Here is a 17149-nt window from a genome sequence, read left to right as displayed (position 1 = left end):
CACATGGCAAAGCTAGACAAGACAAGCATTTGAGGTTAAAAAGTATATAAATTGTAATATTTTTTTTTTAGAAAATGACCGATCGTTTCGCTAGATAAGACCCTTCCTCGTCTGGGACCGTTTATCGCGGGCACCATAGAAGTCCACTATATAGAGATAATTCCTGAAATGTTTTCCTCCAGAAAACATAATTTCTTTATGACTGAAGAAAAAAAAGCATGAACATCTTGGATGACAACGGGATGAATACTGTAAATTTTTGTTCTGGAAGTGAACTACTCCTTTGAACAGTGTTGGGGAAAGTTACTTTTAAAAGTAGCCTAATGCTTTACCAAAGCTGGGTAGTAACTGATTGCATGTAATCTGGATTATGTTGTCAGATGTGGGTGTGGCGTCAGGCCTCGGGGAGGCTTTTATTAAACATAAAATAAAACAAAAGTGTCCAAAAGGGAGAAAAAGTGTTCAAAATAAGCAGGGGATCTGGTGTCCTCGTCATGCAGGGAATACCGTGAAGGAGGGGCAGTGTTCGATCGGGAAGGGTCCAGGTAAGGGGCGGATTCCGGTGGCCGCACGCATTCCCGTCTAAGGTAAGGGGGCGTGAGGGGTCCTCCTCCACCCACGGTATGCACAGAGAGGAGACCGGTCACCTGAGGAGAGGCACGCTAGGTATTTCAGCAGTGGTGGTGATGAGGCTTCATTCACGTCAGGTGTGCCTCATCACACGCCACCAGACCGGGCTGTTTTGGCGCCCCTCCTCTCTCACACACCCAATCCCGTCGGGAGCCTGGTGAAGGGCGGCGAATAAGGGACGGGGTGATGGTGAAAATTAGGGGGAGAGACAGCCGACTCGTCACAATACTCATAATCAGTTGGTGCCGATAGCCTTGTGGACAGCGCCACGATATATGGCGCAATTGTGCTTTGGGTGTTATTTATTTTAGTAAGTGTTTTATTTTGATTGATTTAATTTAACACTTTTATGATTTAATAAATTATTAGCTTTTCATTACATTCATAAACCCTGCATTTCCTTCACAAACCTTGACATAATGTAATGTTTCATGCACTTCATGGTCGGGGCCGGACATGGGCATGGGCAAGGTGGGGCAATGCCCCCCTAAATGCTGTGAGAATGAAATGTGTTTAAAATAAATGAAAAGACAATACTAAACGTTTCTTTGAAATAACTGTAATGTGTTCTCTCATGGAAACATACATGCATTCAACACAAGAAAAAAAAACAGCATTATTTACAATTTACAAAGAATCACTTCTCTGTGAAAATAGCATTATAAATATGATTTACATAACAAAATAAATATGCAATTTAGCAATGTAGATTGAGTTTTCTGTTAAAAAATATGTTACAGAACAAAATAGCAATTAGTAATACCTTCACATCTCTGTAGTTTTCGTTACTGTTGGTTGATTTACTTGTTGTTGTTATTATTTCTCATGAGACAGCTACATAAAAGTTATATTAAAAGGTAATTTTCTATTAAATATTTAAACAGTCTAGTGTCTTCATTTGACAAAAGTACTCCCAAAGGAGTCAGCTGTTAGGAAAACCTATACATAGATAACAAGCACAATACCCTCTCCCAATCGAGTGAGAATTTGCATTGATAAAACTGTGATCAACCATCGCCTTACTGTCATGTCAGTACAATGGTGTTGATTACACAAAGAGGAATAGCACTCAAACAGTGTAAATTTGCTTATTTTATCATTACGATACTATGAAAAAGATGTCCCAAGAGTTTCTACACAGTGAAATGATGAGTTCAATGTGAATGAGCTCAACTGAAAGTACACCAAAAAGGTATAGAGACCGACCTGAGTAGCAGGGTCACATTCAGGACATAGCGTGCCTGGAATGTGACTATGAAAAGAAGAGTCTGTTTTCTGGAATTAGCATTTCATCCAGGATTTGTGAGCATGTATACGTTTTGTACCATAGAGGAATAGTTCACCTAAAAATTCTGACATCATTTACTCACCTGCACTTTTCAACAATGTCCAATCTTCTGCTTTACATACAAACACAAGTGGATTTATATTGCTCTTGAATTCTCCAAAAAGTTAACTTAAAAGTAGTGCATGACTATTTTTCTATACTATGATCCATATTCTTTGTCCATACCATGATCACACTTGAGCGTTATGTGTCCACTCCATCACAAATAACTTCCAGGGGTCCAGAAGAGTTAAAATATAGTGTATAATGATATGGACTACTATTAAACTTTTATGGCGCCATCCTTTTTGGATTTTGGCAGTATAAATGACCATAAACTTCAGAATTTAGGAAAGTCTTGAGAAGCTTTCCAGTTGTTTTACTGAAGAAATAAATCATTTATGTTTGCAATGGCATGGGAGTTAGTAAATGGTGACAGAATTTATTATTGAGCTGACTATTCCTTAAAACACTATTATTTTGACATATTTTGTCATAACTTAGCTATACCCCAAGAATGATTTGGGGTTTAGAGCAGGTGATCCAGTGTCTGCCTGTTCTGAAATTCCTTTTTGTGGTAGATCCATATATGTTACATGTACTTCATAAACTCTATAATCTGGAATACAGATTATAAACTCTATAATCGATAATCTATGTTGTCTCGCTCTCTGTATTTCCTTCCTCTGAATGAACGTATAAAACTCTAATAAACTGTGGCTAAATATATTGGTAAAAAAAAATAAAAATAAGATAAAAAACACAAAGCAAACAACAATGCTGAAGATCCGTAAAACTGGATTACATTCGTGATACTTTTATAACCAAAAGATAAATTAAGAGCAAAGATGCAGGTGTACCTTGTCCTGATTACATGGTTCTTCAGTACTTTCACTGGTACTGTGTTGTGTTGGGAACCTTTAAACAGTCAGCAGCCCATGGTTTAACTGAGGTGGATCTGACAAGGGCTCCGTTCCAAATCTCTGTTTTGGGCGTCTCCACCATCTCCAAGCTGCTCAGTGATACCAGTATGGAGCAAAATGGAAACCAATGAGGGGATCTGGAGATGGAAGCCCGTAGAGAGTTGGCACAGAGCCCCGACTAAAGGCAGGGCTCAGCCTGAGGTCAAAGCTGAGGTGGGTAAAGGGGGTATGGGATCGGAGGTATCAAACGGACTGATGGGAAGCACAGTCCCAAGCGGGAGTGAGTCCTTTCACTTTATTTAGCTGCCGCTGCTGAGCATGCCCAGTAGCTTACTTGGGTCCATGCCCTGCTGATGGGCCATCTTCTGTACGTCAAAGCCCATGTGCATGAGGAACTGGATAACGTTCATCTCCTGTCCCGTTGACTGATCTCGGATCGTTGGGCACGTCGGGTTGCAGTGAGGCCACGGACAGCTGTCGATCAAGTGCACGGGACAGCCTTTGGGAGGGGATTTATTGTTTCGGCTGTTTTCTTGTAGACTGCGGTCCCAGCAGTGGAGCGCTCTGGGTAAAGACGTGCCTTTGACTTGAACGTCAGTCCAGTAACTACAACAAACACAAGAGAAAAGAGCTAATCAATTAGGGTCCCATTCATTTCACTAATGAAATCAACAAAGCTATATTTTCCAAATAGCTATATTTTTAATAGCTGTTTTACTATTTTTTTATGTTTATGTTTTTGTTTATTTTGTTCCTATCTTGTTCATGTTGCAATTGTGAGCCTGTTGTAACATACATCCCGGACGAACCCCCATATGTTACAACCGGCTCACAATTGCAACATGAACAAGAACCCACACGGACAACAAGTAGCGAAGGAAGTAGTTTATTCAATGAAACATAATTAACAAATGTATTTAAACTGGATGGGAACAAAATAAACATAATAAACAAAAAAAGCAAAACAGTAAAACAGCAGGCTGGGCCAGCGCAGTCACATTGTTAGCTGTGCTCATCCGTGCTGCAGTTCTTATAGCCCCCATAATACAGTGAGGGAAAAAATGTATTGATCCCTGTGCTGATTTTGTACATTTGTCCACTGACAAAGAAATGATCAGTCTATAATTTTAATGTGAGGTTTATTTTAACAGTGAGAGACAGAATAACAAGTTATAAAAGTACTTATTTTTTAATGAGTGAAATAAGTATTTGATCCCCTATCAATCAGCTAGATTTCTGGCTCCCAGGTGTCTTTTACGCAGGTAACAAGCTGAGATTAGAGTACTCTCTTAAAGGGAGTGCTTCTAATCTCATCTTATTTCCTGTATAAAAGACAACTGCCCATAAGTGCAATCAATCAAACCAAACTCTCCACCATGGCCAACACCAAAGAGTTGTCCAAGGATGTCAGGGACAAGATTGTAGACCTACACAAGGCTGGAATTGGCTACAAGACCATCGCCAAGCAGCTTGGTGAGAAGGTGACAACACTTGGTGTGGTTATTCGGGAATGGAAGAAACATGAAATAACTGTCAATCTCCCTCAGTCTGCGGTTCCATGCAAGATCTCACCTCGTGGAGTTTCAATGATCATGAGAATGGTGAGGAATCAGCTCAGAACTACACAAGGATCTTGTCAATGGTCTCAAGGCAGCTGAGACCATAGTCACCAAGAAAACAATTGGTAACACACTACGCCATGAAGGACTAAATCTTGCAGCGCCCGCAAGGTCCCCCTGCTCAAAAAAGCACATTCAGGCCCGTCTGAAGTTTTCCAGTGAACAGAACTGAGTGAAAGTGTTGTGGTCAGATGAGCTCTTTGGCATCAACTCAACTTGCTGTGTTTGGAGGAGGAGAAATGCTGCCTTTGATCCCAAGAACACCATCCCCACCATCAAACATGGAGGTGAAAACATTATGCTTTGGGGGTGTTTTCTGCTGAGTGGACAGGACAACTGCACCATATCAAAGGGATGATGGACAGGGCCATGTACCATAAAACCTTGAGTGAGAACCTTCTTCCCTCAGCCAGGGCATTGAAAATTAGCCGTGGATGGGTATTCCAGCATGACACTGACTCAAAACACATGGCTCAAGAAGCACATTAAGGTCCTGGAGTGGCCTAGCCAGTCTCCAGATCTTAATCCCATAGAAAATCTGTGGAGGAAGCTGAATGTTCAAGTTGCCAAATGTCAGCCTCGAAACCTTAATGACTTGGAAAGGATCTGCAAAGATGAGTGGGACAAAATCCCTCCTGAGGTGTGTGCAAATCTGGTGGCAAACTACAAGAAACGTCTGACCTCTGTGATGGCCAACGAGGATTTTGCTAAGTCATGTTTTGCAAAGGGGTCAAATACTTATTTCACTCATTAAAATGCAAATGAATTTTTTTAAATGTGTTTTTCTGGATTTTTTTGTTGCTATTCTGTCTCTTACTGTTCAAATTAACCTACCATTAAAATTATAGACTTATTTCTTTGTCAGTGGGCAAACGTACAAAATAAGCAGGGGATCAAATATGTTTCCCCTCACTGTATACTTAATATAAGTAACTAGAAAAGTGGTAAAATACAGTATAAATATACTCCTGGCAGCAAATAAGAGATCAAAGATGAAAAATCAAAGAAATCACTTACTTTCTTGTTATGAATTCATGCGAAAGGCAAGCAGGTGCAAACATGGCACTAGAGGTAAAAAAGTAGAGCATTAGAAACAGAAAAAAAAGGTATGACCTAAAACAAAAATGAATGAATTCTTCACAGTGAGAGTCTCTGAAGGGCAGGTCAAACTTACGGGACATCCTTCAGAGTGTTCCTCAGCTCAGTACCCAGATTCTGAATATAACGCCATTGGCCCTCTTGAACCGGCTGTCCTGTCAGATGAATGTTGTCTACCGTTAGCTGGGCTTCATCAAACAGCCACTGCACTATAAACACCGGGCCTGTGATAAAGAAACATTACACCGGGTTAACAAAAAGTAACCAAATTCAACAGTGTCTGTAAGGAACTATTTAAAATGTGGCCATGGCTGGTGCCTGGTAAGTCCCATACTCACGTTTAATGGTAGGATAAACTTTATATCCAAAGAAGCAGTTCCATTCTTTTCCTTCATAAGCCTGTCGGCATCGCTCAGGTACCACACCACCCCAATATCTGTCGAAAAAAAGGTCAATCAATTCCTAAATGTCTAATTTAGTCAAGTTCAAATGTATATGAGGAAAAAGGTAATTACACAGAGGTATTTGTATTTGAAAGACTGTTCACACCAAGTTGAATATTCAATTCAATTAAATATTCACCGACAAAAATATTTGCATGCCATAGTGATGATTTTATTTTTTTTTAAAGAAGTTGTCTAATCTATATTCCATCGCACTGTGATAAAAAGCTGACCAACCAATAAGATTTGCATTTTGGGTCACATGCCCAGAGCCACTGCTGTTACATAAAACTACAGTACAACTTGGTGGCGCGAGTATTTTGCTAAGCAAAGGTGAATAGCAAAGGAAGAATTCAGTCTCAGCTCTCTTGTATTTGTTGCTGTCCACCTCTCTGAAATTTTAATTTCTCCTTGGATTTTATGAACATTTAGTCTTAGTGAGCATCACTTTAAAAATTTATTTCCCTGAATCCTTGCAACAGACCATCACCACTAAAAATCAATGGTCGCTGACAGCATAACTCCATCATGTGACCATCCTTAAAGAGATAGTTAACCCAAAAATTAAAATTCTGTCATCATTCACTGAACCTCCATGAGATTCTTTCTTCTCTTGACAATAAAATAAGATATTCTGAAGAATGTGGATATGGAAAATATACTATTGATGTCAATGGGGACCAAAAACTTTGGTTACTCACAATTTTCAAAATATAATATTGTATGTTCAGCAGAAAGAAATTCATGTGAAGTGGAACATCTTGACAGTATTTTCATTTTTGGGTGGACTATTTCTTTAAGGATAGAATTTGTTAAAATCCCTAAACCTTAAGTATAAGCAATAGCAAATCAACATTTTCTACAGTAAGCAGAAATGTAATATTCTTACTTGATTCCTCTCTTGATGACCTCTGTGGGGGCACAGTTGATGGTGTCCACACAGTCAGTGCAGCGGTATTGTTTGTTGTCCAAGAACCAGCCAGAGTCGGCCAGACCCCTGACCTGGATGTTTGTGTGACCCAACTCCTCCAGGAGCTCAGACACCGGGTCCACGTTCAGCAACACCCCAGTGCCACCCGCACTGTGAACAAGACGCACAAATTTAGTCAACATGATCATGGATGTCTAACTCAGAATCCATTGTCTGTAAATATGGACTTACCTGCTTCCAGCTAACAGCAGTATCTTAGCATTGTCCAGACCCTTGGCGAGCAGGTCCTTTACAACTTCCTTTATGATCAGTGAACCCATGAACGCATAGTGATCTGTACACAATAAACAGCACATTAATACTAACTCATTACAGTTGTGTTGTGTTGGACTGCTATACAGTAACAAACATTTCTTCTTTTTTTCCAGTAAACTTTTATTTGTTTCTTTTTTTCCAGGTTAAAGTAAAATTTCATCTGTGCATAGTAAACAGTGTTAAATGTATCTTCTCTTAGGTAAGAAGTCTTACTTTTATCAGTTTTTGGTGTGGCTCCACTCCATACGTCACTTGAGCAATATGGGATAAACCTAAAAAGTGATAAACACAAAGATTTCCGGTCCAAAACTGTGCCAATCTTTATGAAAATCACTCAAATAGGGAGAAGTAACAGCATATTTGCTTCTCTTTTACACAAACGTTTAAAGTGGGATACTCACACCATGTTGGCATTCCACCAGTGTGGGTTTTCCTCTGGAAGCGAAGACAGTATTCCTGTGCCTAATTAGAAAATAACAGAAATGAGAATAACATCTGCATATTCATTTTGAAATGTAGTTCATATGGAAGCCCGTTTTTGCCAATAAATAAAAAATGTAAAAAGGTTATTGCGACTTGTTATCTCACAATTCTGACTCAATACAAACTCGCAATTTTGACTTTTTTTTAATAAAGTTTTAATAAAGTCAGAATTGCTTGATATAAACTCCCAATTATGAGAAATAAAATTGCAATTGGGTAATATAAACTTGCAATTGTAAGTTTTATAGTCAGAATTGCATGATATAAACTCGCAATTGTGAGATATTAAGTCAGAACTGCATGATATAAACTTGCAATTGTGAGTTATAAAGTCAGAATCGCATGATATAAACTCTCAGTTGTGAGTTATAAAGTTAGAATTGCATGATATAAACTTGCAATTGTGAGTTATAAAGTCAGAATCGCATGATATAAACTCTCAGTTGTGAGTTATAAAGTCAGAATTGCATGATATAAACTCGCAATTGTGAGTTATAAAGTGAGACTTGCATTATATAAACTCGCAATTGTGAGTTATAAAGTGAGACTTGCATGATATAAACTCGCAATTGTGAGTTATAAAGTCAGAACTGCATGATATAAACTCTCAATTGTGAGTTATAAAGTCAGAATTGCATGATATAAACTCACAATTGTGAGTTATAAAGTCAGAATTGCATGATATAAACTCACAATTGTGAGCTATAAAGTCAGATTTGCATGATATAAACTCACAATTGTGAGTTATAAAGTCAGATTTGCATGATATAAACTCACAATTGTGAGTTATAAAGTCAGAATTGCATGATATAAACTCACAATTGTGAGCTATAAAGTCAGATTTGCATGATATAAACTCACAATTGTGAGTTATAAAGTCAGATTTGCATGATATAAACTCACAAATGTGAGTTATAAAGTGAAACTTGCATTATATAAACTCGCAATTGTGAGTTATAAAGTCAGAATTGCATGATATAAACTCACAAATGTGAGTTATTAAGTCAGAATTGCATGATATAAACTCACAAATGTAAGTTATAAAGTCAGAATTCTGAGATATAAACTCGCAATTCTGAGAAATTAATTCAGAATTGTGTGATATAAACCTGCAATCACGAGTTAAATCAAAATTGTCAAATATAAACTCGCAATTCTGTGGACATAGTCTTTTTTTCACCTTAGAACTGAACTTTATATCTCACAATTCTGACTTTATTTCTCATTGTGAGTTTATATTCTGCAATTCTGACTTTATATCTAGCAATTCTGACTTTAGAACTTGCATTTGTACATTTATATCTCACAGTTCTGCGAAAAAAGTCGCAATTATCTTTTTTTTTTTTTTTTATTCAGTGGTGGTACATACGTTCTTGTATGGTTGTCATGCCAAAAATTTAGACTGGGTGTGAATAGGCCTATATGGTGATACTTTTTCAGTTGACAGACTATTGGCATTTCTAACCTGTCTTGGTTTGTGGCCATTTGGAGGAGCTCATGAGCCTCCTCATGGTCTCGTATCTGCTGTCACAGTTCTCTTTGTTGAAGCAGTACCAGCCACCTGCAGAGAGAGATGCATGTCTTAAATGTTCTACATGACATATACACACAATGCTGAGAGAAAAAAAAATTGTCTGAGGACTGAACACTTCACACTTACCCTCCAGAAATATTAACCACCTTCTGCTTCCTTTGGACTCCTTCAGGTAGTACCTGCAATAAAGCAGACTGTCATTAAATCTATACTTACAGATTATATATGCAAAGCACTGCCCTTGTACCCTTGTATCAATTTAGCAAAGTATTAAATTAGTTCTGAATTATATCGTTTCTCAAGAAATCAGAGGTTATTATCATACATACATGATTCTAATCTTAAAAAGAGAACGGGTGGATGCCGTAGAATAACCTTTTGTGTCTAAATGGTTCCATAAAGAACCTTAAACATCTTAAATCAATGCTAATTTAAGTTAATATATTTTAAATATGCAATATCATTATTATACATGCATAATAACATGACATACAAGTTTCAATAGAAATAAAATGAAAGTATACGTGTATATAAAATATAAGTATACGTGTTCCATAATACATTCAAAAGTCAAATTACACATGAAAACGCCCTTAAGTCTTATAAAAGTACTCTAAAGTTCAGCTATTGTATTTCATATAAATTCAGACTATTACACGTTATCATGAAATTTAGCGTCTGAAAACATTGAATTCAGTTCACACTTAAGTATATTTTTGTAAATGATATTAAATCAGTGATTTTTCGCAATGATTTCAATGGTTATCTGAAATGTTCACAGTACCCACAAGAGGGCGTGCAGCTATTGTGTAAACTCAGGCTATCTCAAACTTCAGTCATTTTTGCTTGTGTGAGAAAAGTTACAGTTGTGGTTCAGTTTGTTACTTTGAGGGGCATCAGTCTGCCATAATTAAAGACAGCCTTAATATGCATCCAATTTATGCCACTGGTGACCACATTTTTGGCATATGGTGTACATTTCTCACTGTTACCCACCTCACCACTACTTACACGCTAACGATTTATGCTTAATTACATTACAGCTTATAAAGCTTAAGCGACAAATCTGCCAGTCCTCAGAAACTTAACCTGAACAAGTTATAAAGCCTTCATCCTAAATACTTTTCTGTAGTAAATTGGTTTTGAGTTCCACAGACGTCTATCCATGTGTAACAGCATCACACGACACACAGGAGACCTTCTCTGCAAGCACTGACCGAAGATCTGAGAAAGAACGCAGACAACTGCCAAAAAAATATTGCAGCTTTGATGCATTGTAGATTTTTCACTCAGTTTATGCCAGAGCTGATTTCCTGATAGCAAAGTGTAAAATAACTCTAGACGACTCAAGCATTTTAATTATGATTCGTAATTGGTAACATCAGGATTTTGCAAGTCAGAAACTCAGAAAAAGATGATCAATTCATTCTAGTTTGCTATTAAATATATAGGCTACACTCTTAAAAATAAAGTTCCTTTAAAAGGTTCTTCACAACGATGCCATAGAAGAACGATTTTTGGTTCCACAAAGAACCATTCAGAAGAAAGAACCATCTCTTTCTCACCTTTTTACAATCGGAAGAACCTTTTATAAAACAGAAAGGTTCTTCAGATGTTAAAGGTTCTTTATGGGACCATTTAGACAAAAAAGGTTCTTCTATGGCATTGTGAAACACCTTTATTTTTAAGAGTGTACTTCAAGCTTTTAGATTCCCATTTCATCATTTAGATTTTAAGCAGAGATTCTTTGTTATATGTAGTGTGATCAAAACCCAAAAAGATCATGCAGAATGAGGAAATTAGTTTCTTTCACAGGATGTGCATGATACATTAAGAGAATGACAAGGTTTTACATCATGTATAGGTGCCATTATTATTAGTATAGATTTTTTGTACTGTCAACATTGGCCTACACTCTATATTGTTGCAAAGAAGCAGTACTTACGCACAGCTGGATCAAATTTTCTACTTCTGTACATCTGTCCCCACTTTTACAAGAGTTTAACTTTTTAACTTAAGTGCTTAAGATTTCAAATTTAAGGCTTGTCATGTAATGATGTGGTGCCTAATATTCATGCACATGGAGAGTCATATTGTAGTGTCTAAACCCAAGTAACATGCTGTCACATTATCATCAAACATCACAACAAATCAACAAATATAATATTTAAATCAGAACTCTACTGTTTATATATTATAGAAATAGTTTCAGTCTTGACTTTGAGTTTCAGTCATCATGTATGACAGAAAAGGGATGTGTTCAAAATGAGTTGGAAGGTGTTTGTGGAGGAATGCAAATGTTTAAGAATTGGTAATTGAAATGCCAACTGACCATTACTTATGGTGGTTTTGGACTTTATCAACGTTCTGACGTTATCAAAGTTTTTCTGTGATTAGAATAACCCATAAAATATTAATTCTGAAAGATCAGCAGTGGCAGGTCTGCAAAAGCCAGTTGGAGATGTCACTGAATTGCACATCAACTTCTATGCAGATGTTTTGCACTGTGAATACTGTAAACGCTACCTACAGATCATATTAGAGCACATATTCACCCTTTTACTCTGCACAAGCCCCACCCACCTGTCACTGTAATACTATTTCTCCTAGTGATTCCTTTGCTAGTCTTCTCAACCTGGTCCTGATCTGCACAACTTGCTCTGACATCTTCAGCTCACATTTGTGTTATTGTTTTAATGATAATATTACACTCATTACCGACCGTTTCACAGACAAGGCTTAAGCCTAGCAGTAGACTAAAATGTAAACCTGAGCTGTTTCAAATGCAAATGCAAATGCAAATGCAAATGCAAAAAAACAAACAAACAAAAAAAAAAACTTGCCTTTGTTTCTATAGTCTAATCCCTGTCTGTGAAACCGGGCCATAATGTTATAATAAATAACGATATACCTAACATGAAAGTGCCAGGTCACTGTCTTTCTCTTGATATATGGATGTGTCAAAACCTATTAGGAAATGCAGACTGTACTTGACAACACACCCCGCGGCAATTCATGAATATGTCAACCCATTGAAATTAACAATATAATTTTAATTGCTGCTATAAAATTAAGTAAAACCAATGCAGTGATGCCAAAACTCCTTCTTAAGCACTCAGGAAGCAATGACAGAAATTATTGTAACAAGGTGGATGGACACAAAAACTGTTATGAAAACAGTGTAAACTTTAGGGGTGTTACAAAAATAGTATAGATTTATTATAAACTCTTCCGACGATGTAAGAAAATAATCTTTCTGTTGATGGTTTATGGCAGTGATGGCTCAAGTTAACCAAATTGTACTGTGGTAACAATAACGGATGAGACTGTGGTGTGAATCTGACTGAGCGCGCAGATGATGCCGCAAAAGCGCATGCGACGCCCAAACAGGTACTGTCTAAGCTGGCTGTCCATTGGTTTACCTAACGTTTGAGATTGTAACCGGCTTGTTGTCTTACCCTGCTGGGGTCCCGTCGTTACAGGTGACTGATGTATTCTCCAGGAAATGTAGCTTCATGTCGTAGTCGAGCTTTTGGGCCGAGCACGGATAGAGGGACTGCGCCAAGTTCTTCACCTGAGTCATGAAATTGTCCATGTTTTCTTCAACAGCTGTGAAATCCAGTGAGAAGCTCTCGGTGGTTTCGGCGCGGTCCCGGTAATGAGCGGAGGGAAGCGCTCGTTTTGGCTGCGAGTTTCTACCTCCGCGGAATTTCCTCGCACCGAGCGCGCCGGACTGAATCAATCCCAGCATCACAACCCAATGAATGACATTCATCAGCCTTATGCTCCTCTGCGGCCGCCTGCACTTCATCACGCTTTCCTCAAAATCCAGCAAAAAGATGTTGCTGAAAATCTGCAAGAACCAGTTACACAAATTTCAAAAGCAAAACAGTTACGCAAAGCCAAAGGAACTTAAAAGTGAGATGAACAGGTGAGCTTTCACAGTGCAAAACTTGAAGTCCTTTAAGTTTTTTTTTTTTCGTTTTAATGTTAGACCGAATCCTCCTGACACGAAAACTCCTAAACGGACTGTGGTGCGCCCTTCTGTTCAATACCTGTGTATTTAACCGCTCTGGGTTTTAACCCTGCTCTCTTTCCCATGAACCAATCGCTGTGGAGGGCAGTGCAACGGGGCGTGATCCAGTCACACTGATTTCTGTCCTTTTCATTTATTGAAAAAATGCCCATAGTTTGGTCCTTTTGATCTGCGATATTTTGCTTGATGTGGTAGCGTTTATTGGCATTGAAATGCATGTTTCCTAATCCACGCGAATTTATAGAGTGAGAATAAGACTCTTCTGACACACACGGCTTTCGTGCATTGGAAAAATATATAAATATGTGCAATGAATCGCGTGAGAATCCACAAGCGGCAGTGGAACTTGAAACGCACACGATATTGCCAGTTTATTATTATTAGGTTAGTATCATAATTTTGTAATTATATTTTTATGTCATTTATTTGATGTCTAAATTAGTTTAGAGGGGGGGGGGTTATTAAATAGAAAATTTAAATACATGTCTATTTGTAACGATTTTCCTCCACTAGGTCTAGTGTCTATTTTTTCCTCTGTCTTCAGCGCGAACGAAATAATTTATGCAGGTATTTTGTCAGTATAAGCGATTCCGCGACTTTTTATCTACAACAGTATATTGACGGGACCTCTGAAGATCAAAGGAGTCAGTCATCACTCCTCCACCCGTATGAAGCCCCTTCCAGACTTTCCCTATGCTGCATGGGATTTGGAGTCGGAAGGGAAACCCGCACCTTACAGGAATGCTCCTTTTTGTGGTTAAATTAAATGTTTCCTTACTAGAGCAAATGTATAATTTTCTTTTTATCACGTTGTCAGTATAACAGACAAATTCACTTTTCGTCACCACAGCTTTATGTGCTGCGCTGTTTCATTCATCTTATTTTAATTTCATTTTATTCACTCGCGAACTTTCTATCCCTCTTTACAATGATGTCTTCATTAAAGTGTTTCACACATCGAATTAATGTAATGGGCTTCGCTGGATTCCTGCTTCGGGTATTAATCGGCCATTGAGCGGTGAGATAAAAGGGTGTCAAGTGGCTGGTGTTAACGCCACACTTAACTTTACACAAGCCTGTTGTTTCAGACCACTGCTCTCACTTTTATGTATGCAGTGCCGTGGAAACGGGGGAACTCGCCCATTCTCGTCGATTCATTCCGTCACTTACCCCGAGTCCTCTTTTGTTCAGATGCTAAACACTTGAAGAATAGACCAGTCATACTCTATTCAGACGTAGATACATGGGACCATTAAACACTCAAGCCCATAGGTAGATCTGTCCAGCGTTGGCTTCATAAAGTACTGGGATAATTAAGAAGATCGATACAGCCTATAACTTTAAAATAAAAAAGAACACTCTAAAAAAGACCAAAAGCTATTTTGGACATTACTGTTAGTGGAGCCTATTGATAATTAATGTGATTCTGTACACCCGTGGTTACTCCACTAGGACACCTGTGTGAACTCGAGAAGAACTGACTTCAAGCGCTAAACACCTTTTCAATACTTTATAATGTAATTCTTTTGAAGAGTTCATTTGCAAAACCAGGTAACATTTTTACAAATTCTCAAAAATCGTCTGTGTGTGTGTGTGTGTGTGTGTGTGTGTGTGTGTGTGTGTGTGTGTGTGTGTACCTGGTATTCATCACGTTGTGGGGACCAAATGTCCCCACAAGGATAGTAATACCAGTAGATTTTGACCTTGTGGGGACATTTCTTAGGTCCCCATGAGGAAACAGGCTTATAAATCATGCACAAAGAGTTTTTGAGGAAGTAAAAGTGTGCACAATCTCCTGTGAGGGCTAGGTTTAGGTATAGGGTAGGTGTAGGGCGATAGAAAATACGGTTTGTATGAAAACCATTACGCCTATGGAATGTCCCCATAAAACATGTAAACCCAACATGTGTGTGTGTGTGTGTGTGTGTGTGTGTGTGTGTGTGTGTGTGTGTGTGTGTGTGTGTGCATTCCAGTTAATCTAAATCAAACTGCAGTTGGGTTATTTTGATTATGTAAAAATAAAAGTAGAGCTAACTAACAATAAAACACAATAAAAACATAACACAAAAAATTGAGTTATCTGTTTTACTTAAAAGATGTTTGCAGATTCCACAATAAACAGAATATATGCTGTCAATTAATGTTGCTATAGCAATAAAAAAATGAGAGGCTGTTAAGCATGTACACTCTTTAAAATAAAGGTTCTTTATTGGCATCAATGGTTCTAAGAACCTTGAACATCCATGGAACCTTTCAAATGCAGAAAAAGTTCTTAGTTGAAAAAGGTTCTTTAGATTTTTTTAAATATTTTTTTGGAACTATTCACTGAAAGGTTCTTTGGGAAACCAAAAATGGTTCTTCTATGGCATCACTGCAAAAACTTCTTGAATATATGTACATTTGAATTTAAATAACCATCATGATGTGATTACTCAAGTACTGGAGTAACCATAATGATGTGATTTTGGCATTTTGATGGCATTTAAGATTTTGTACATGATTCAGAGAACATTGTTTAACAGTTGTGCTTATTCTCTTAAAGTATTCTGAGCTAAAATAATAATAATAATAATAATAATAATAATAATAATAATAATAATAATAAATTATGCAATTAGTTTATGTATGTAGGCTATAGGGAGAGCAGAGCTGAATAACTGGCATTTATTGGACATGTTTTTTATACCTTACATTGAATATTATAGGAATAGAATCATAAAAGTATCCAAACTGATGTTTATTTAGAATATTACAAGATATATTTGCCTAGAGATTCAACCAGAGATAATGTTGTCATGTATTTACCCTTCATTTGGGGGTAAGTAAGACTTCTTTAGTAAAATCACTGAAAGCATTGACTTCCACCCTTGATGTCAGATTTGTAAAAATAATTGCTTTTAGGAGTCAGATTTCAAGAAATTAGCTGATCTGAATTGGACTTCTTAAGTTCTGAACTTAATAAAAATTGATTTCAGTGGTTAACAGCCCAGAGGTGAATATAAGCGTTTAATACAAAAAGTTGTTGTGGCTTCTTTTGTTGGGCTGGGGCTCACTAGGATGGATCAGGAAACTTTTACTGGGGCTTAAATATGATAAAACAAATTATTAAAATATTTGTAGTTTTTGTTTATATTTTGGGGTATTTTTCTTACCAAACATGGCAAGCTTTTTACCAGCTAAAATTGTAGTAAAACTATTTGTAAAAATCCTTATCCTTAATTCTTATAAAATAAATAATGAATGTGTAAAAAATTAATGTAAAGTAACTAGTTTAAAAGAGTGGTAACCCTATATTTACAGAAAAGTGCCAATTGATTAAAATTTACTTCAAAATAAGAGTTTGAACATGTTTACAATGGAGGTCTTGCAAGTTACATTTACTATTTATTATAATAGACTTTAGTACGGGTAGAGTCATATTTATTTTTTTATATGAATGAAAACAAAGGATGTGAGGGTCAGAAATACAGTGTGTTTGATGGACTGTACTTTTGTTTAACAGCAAGCCAGATGTTCAGCTGGTGAAATGTCTTTCTGGGAAAAAATAATTAGAGTAGACAAACAGTCTGAAACAAACTATTTTGAAAATGAAGTTATCTAGAACCTTTATACAGTGCACGCTATTTATTCTTGAGCTATCCCTCACAGCCTTGTTTTCATGCACATCAAATTCAACATGGCATCTAACCTGACTAAGGTCTGTAGAATGGAAAAATTAGAGCAGCACAGTCTTAAGAATTTGAATCAGGAGGGCTTTGAATAACACAGGGTGAGTAAATGATGACACAATTTCCATTTTTGGGTGAGCAG

General features: G+C 37.3%; 1 protein-coding gene across 1 annotated transcript; it reads right to left on the bottom strand.

The window, feature by feature from the left end:
- Positions 1–1226: 1226 nt before the first annotated feature.
- Positions 1227–13300, bottom strand: notum1a (notum, palmitoleoyl-protein carboxylesterase a). Its single transcript, XM_073834376.1, has 11 exons — positions 12762–13300; positions 9430–9482; positions 9235–9330; positions 7688–7748; positions 7500–7558; positions 7203–7305; positions 6930–7121; positions 5936–6033; positions 5674–5821; positions 5517–5564; positions 1227–3486 (listed from the first exon to the last, which is right to left on the bottom strand). The coding sequence occupies exons 1-11, from the start codon at positions 13112–13114 to the stop codon at positions 3180–3182; spliced, it is 1518 nt and encodes a 505-aa protein (XP_073690477.1). The 5' UTR covers positions 13115–13300; the 3' UTR covers positions 1227–3179.
- Positions 13301–17149: the final 3849 nt, after the last annotated feature.

The sequence above is a fragment of the Garra rufa genome, chromosome 1 (assembly GCF_049309525.1).
Source record: "Garra rufa chromosome 1, GarRuf1.0, whole genome shotgun sequence".
In the NCBI taxonomy this organism is placed as follows: Eukaryota; Metazoa; Chordata; class Actinopteri; order Cypriniformes; family Cyprinidae; genus Garra; species Garra rufa.
Note: the sequence above shows the minus strand (reverse complement) of the source record. Positions and strands in the feature narration are given on the sequence as shown.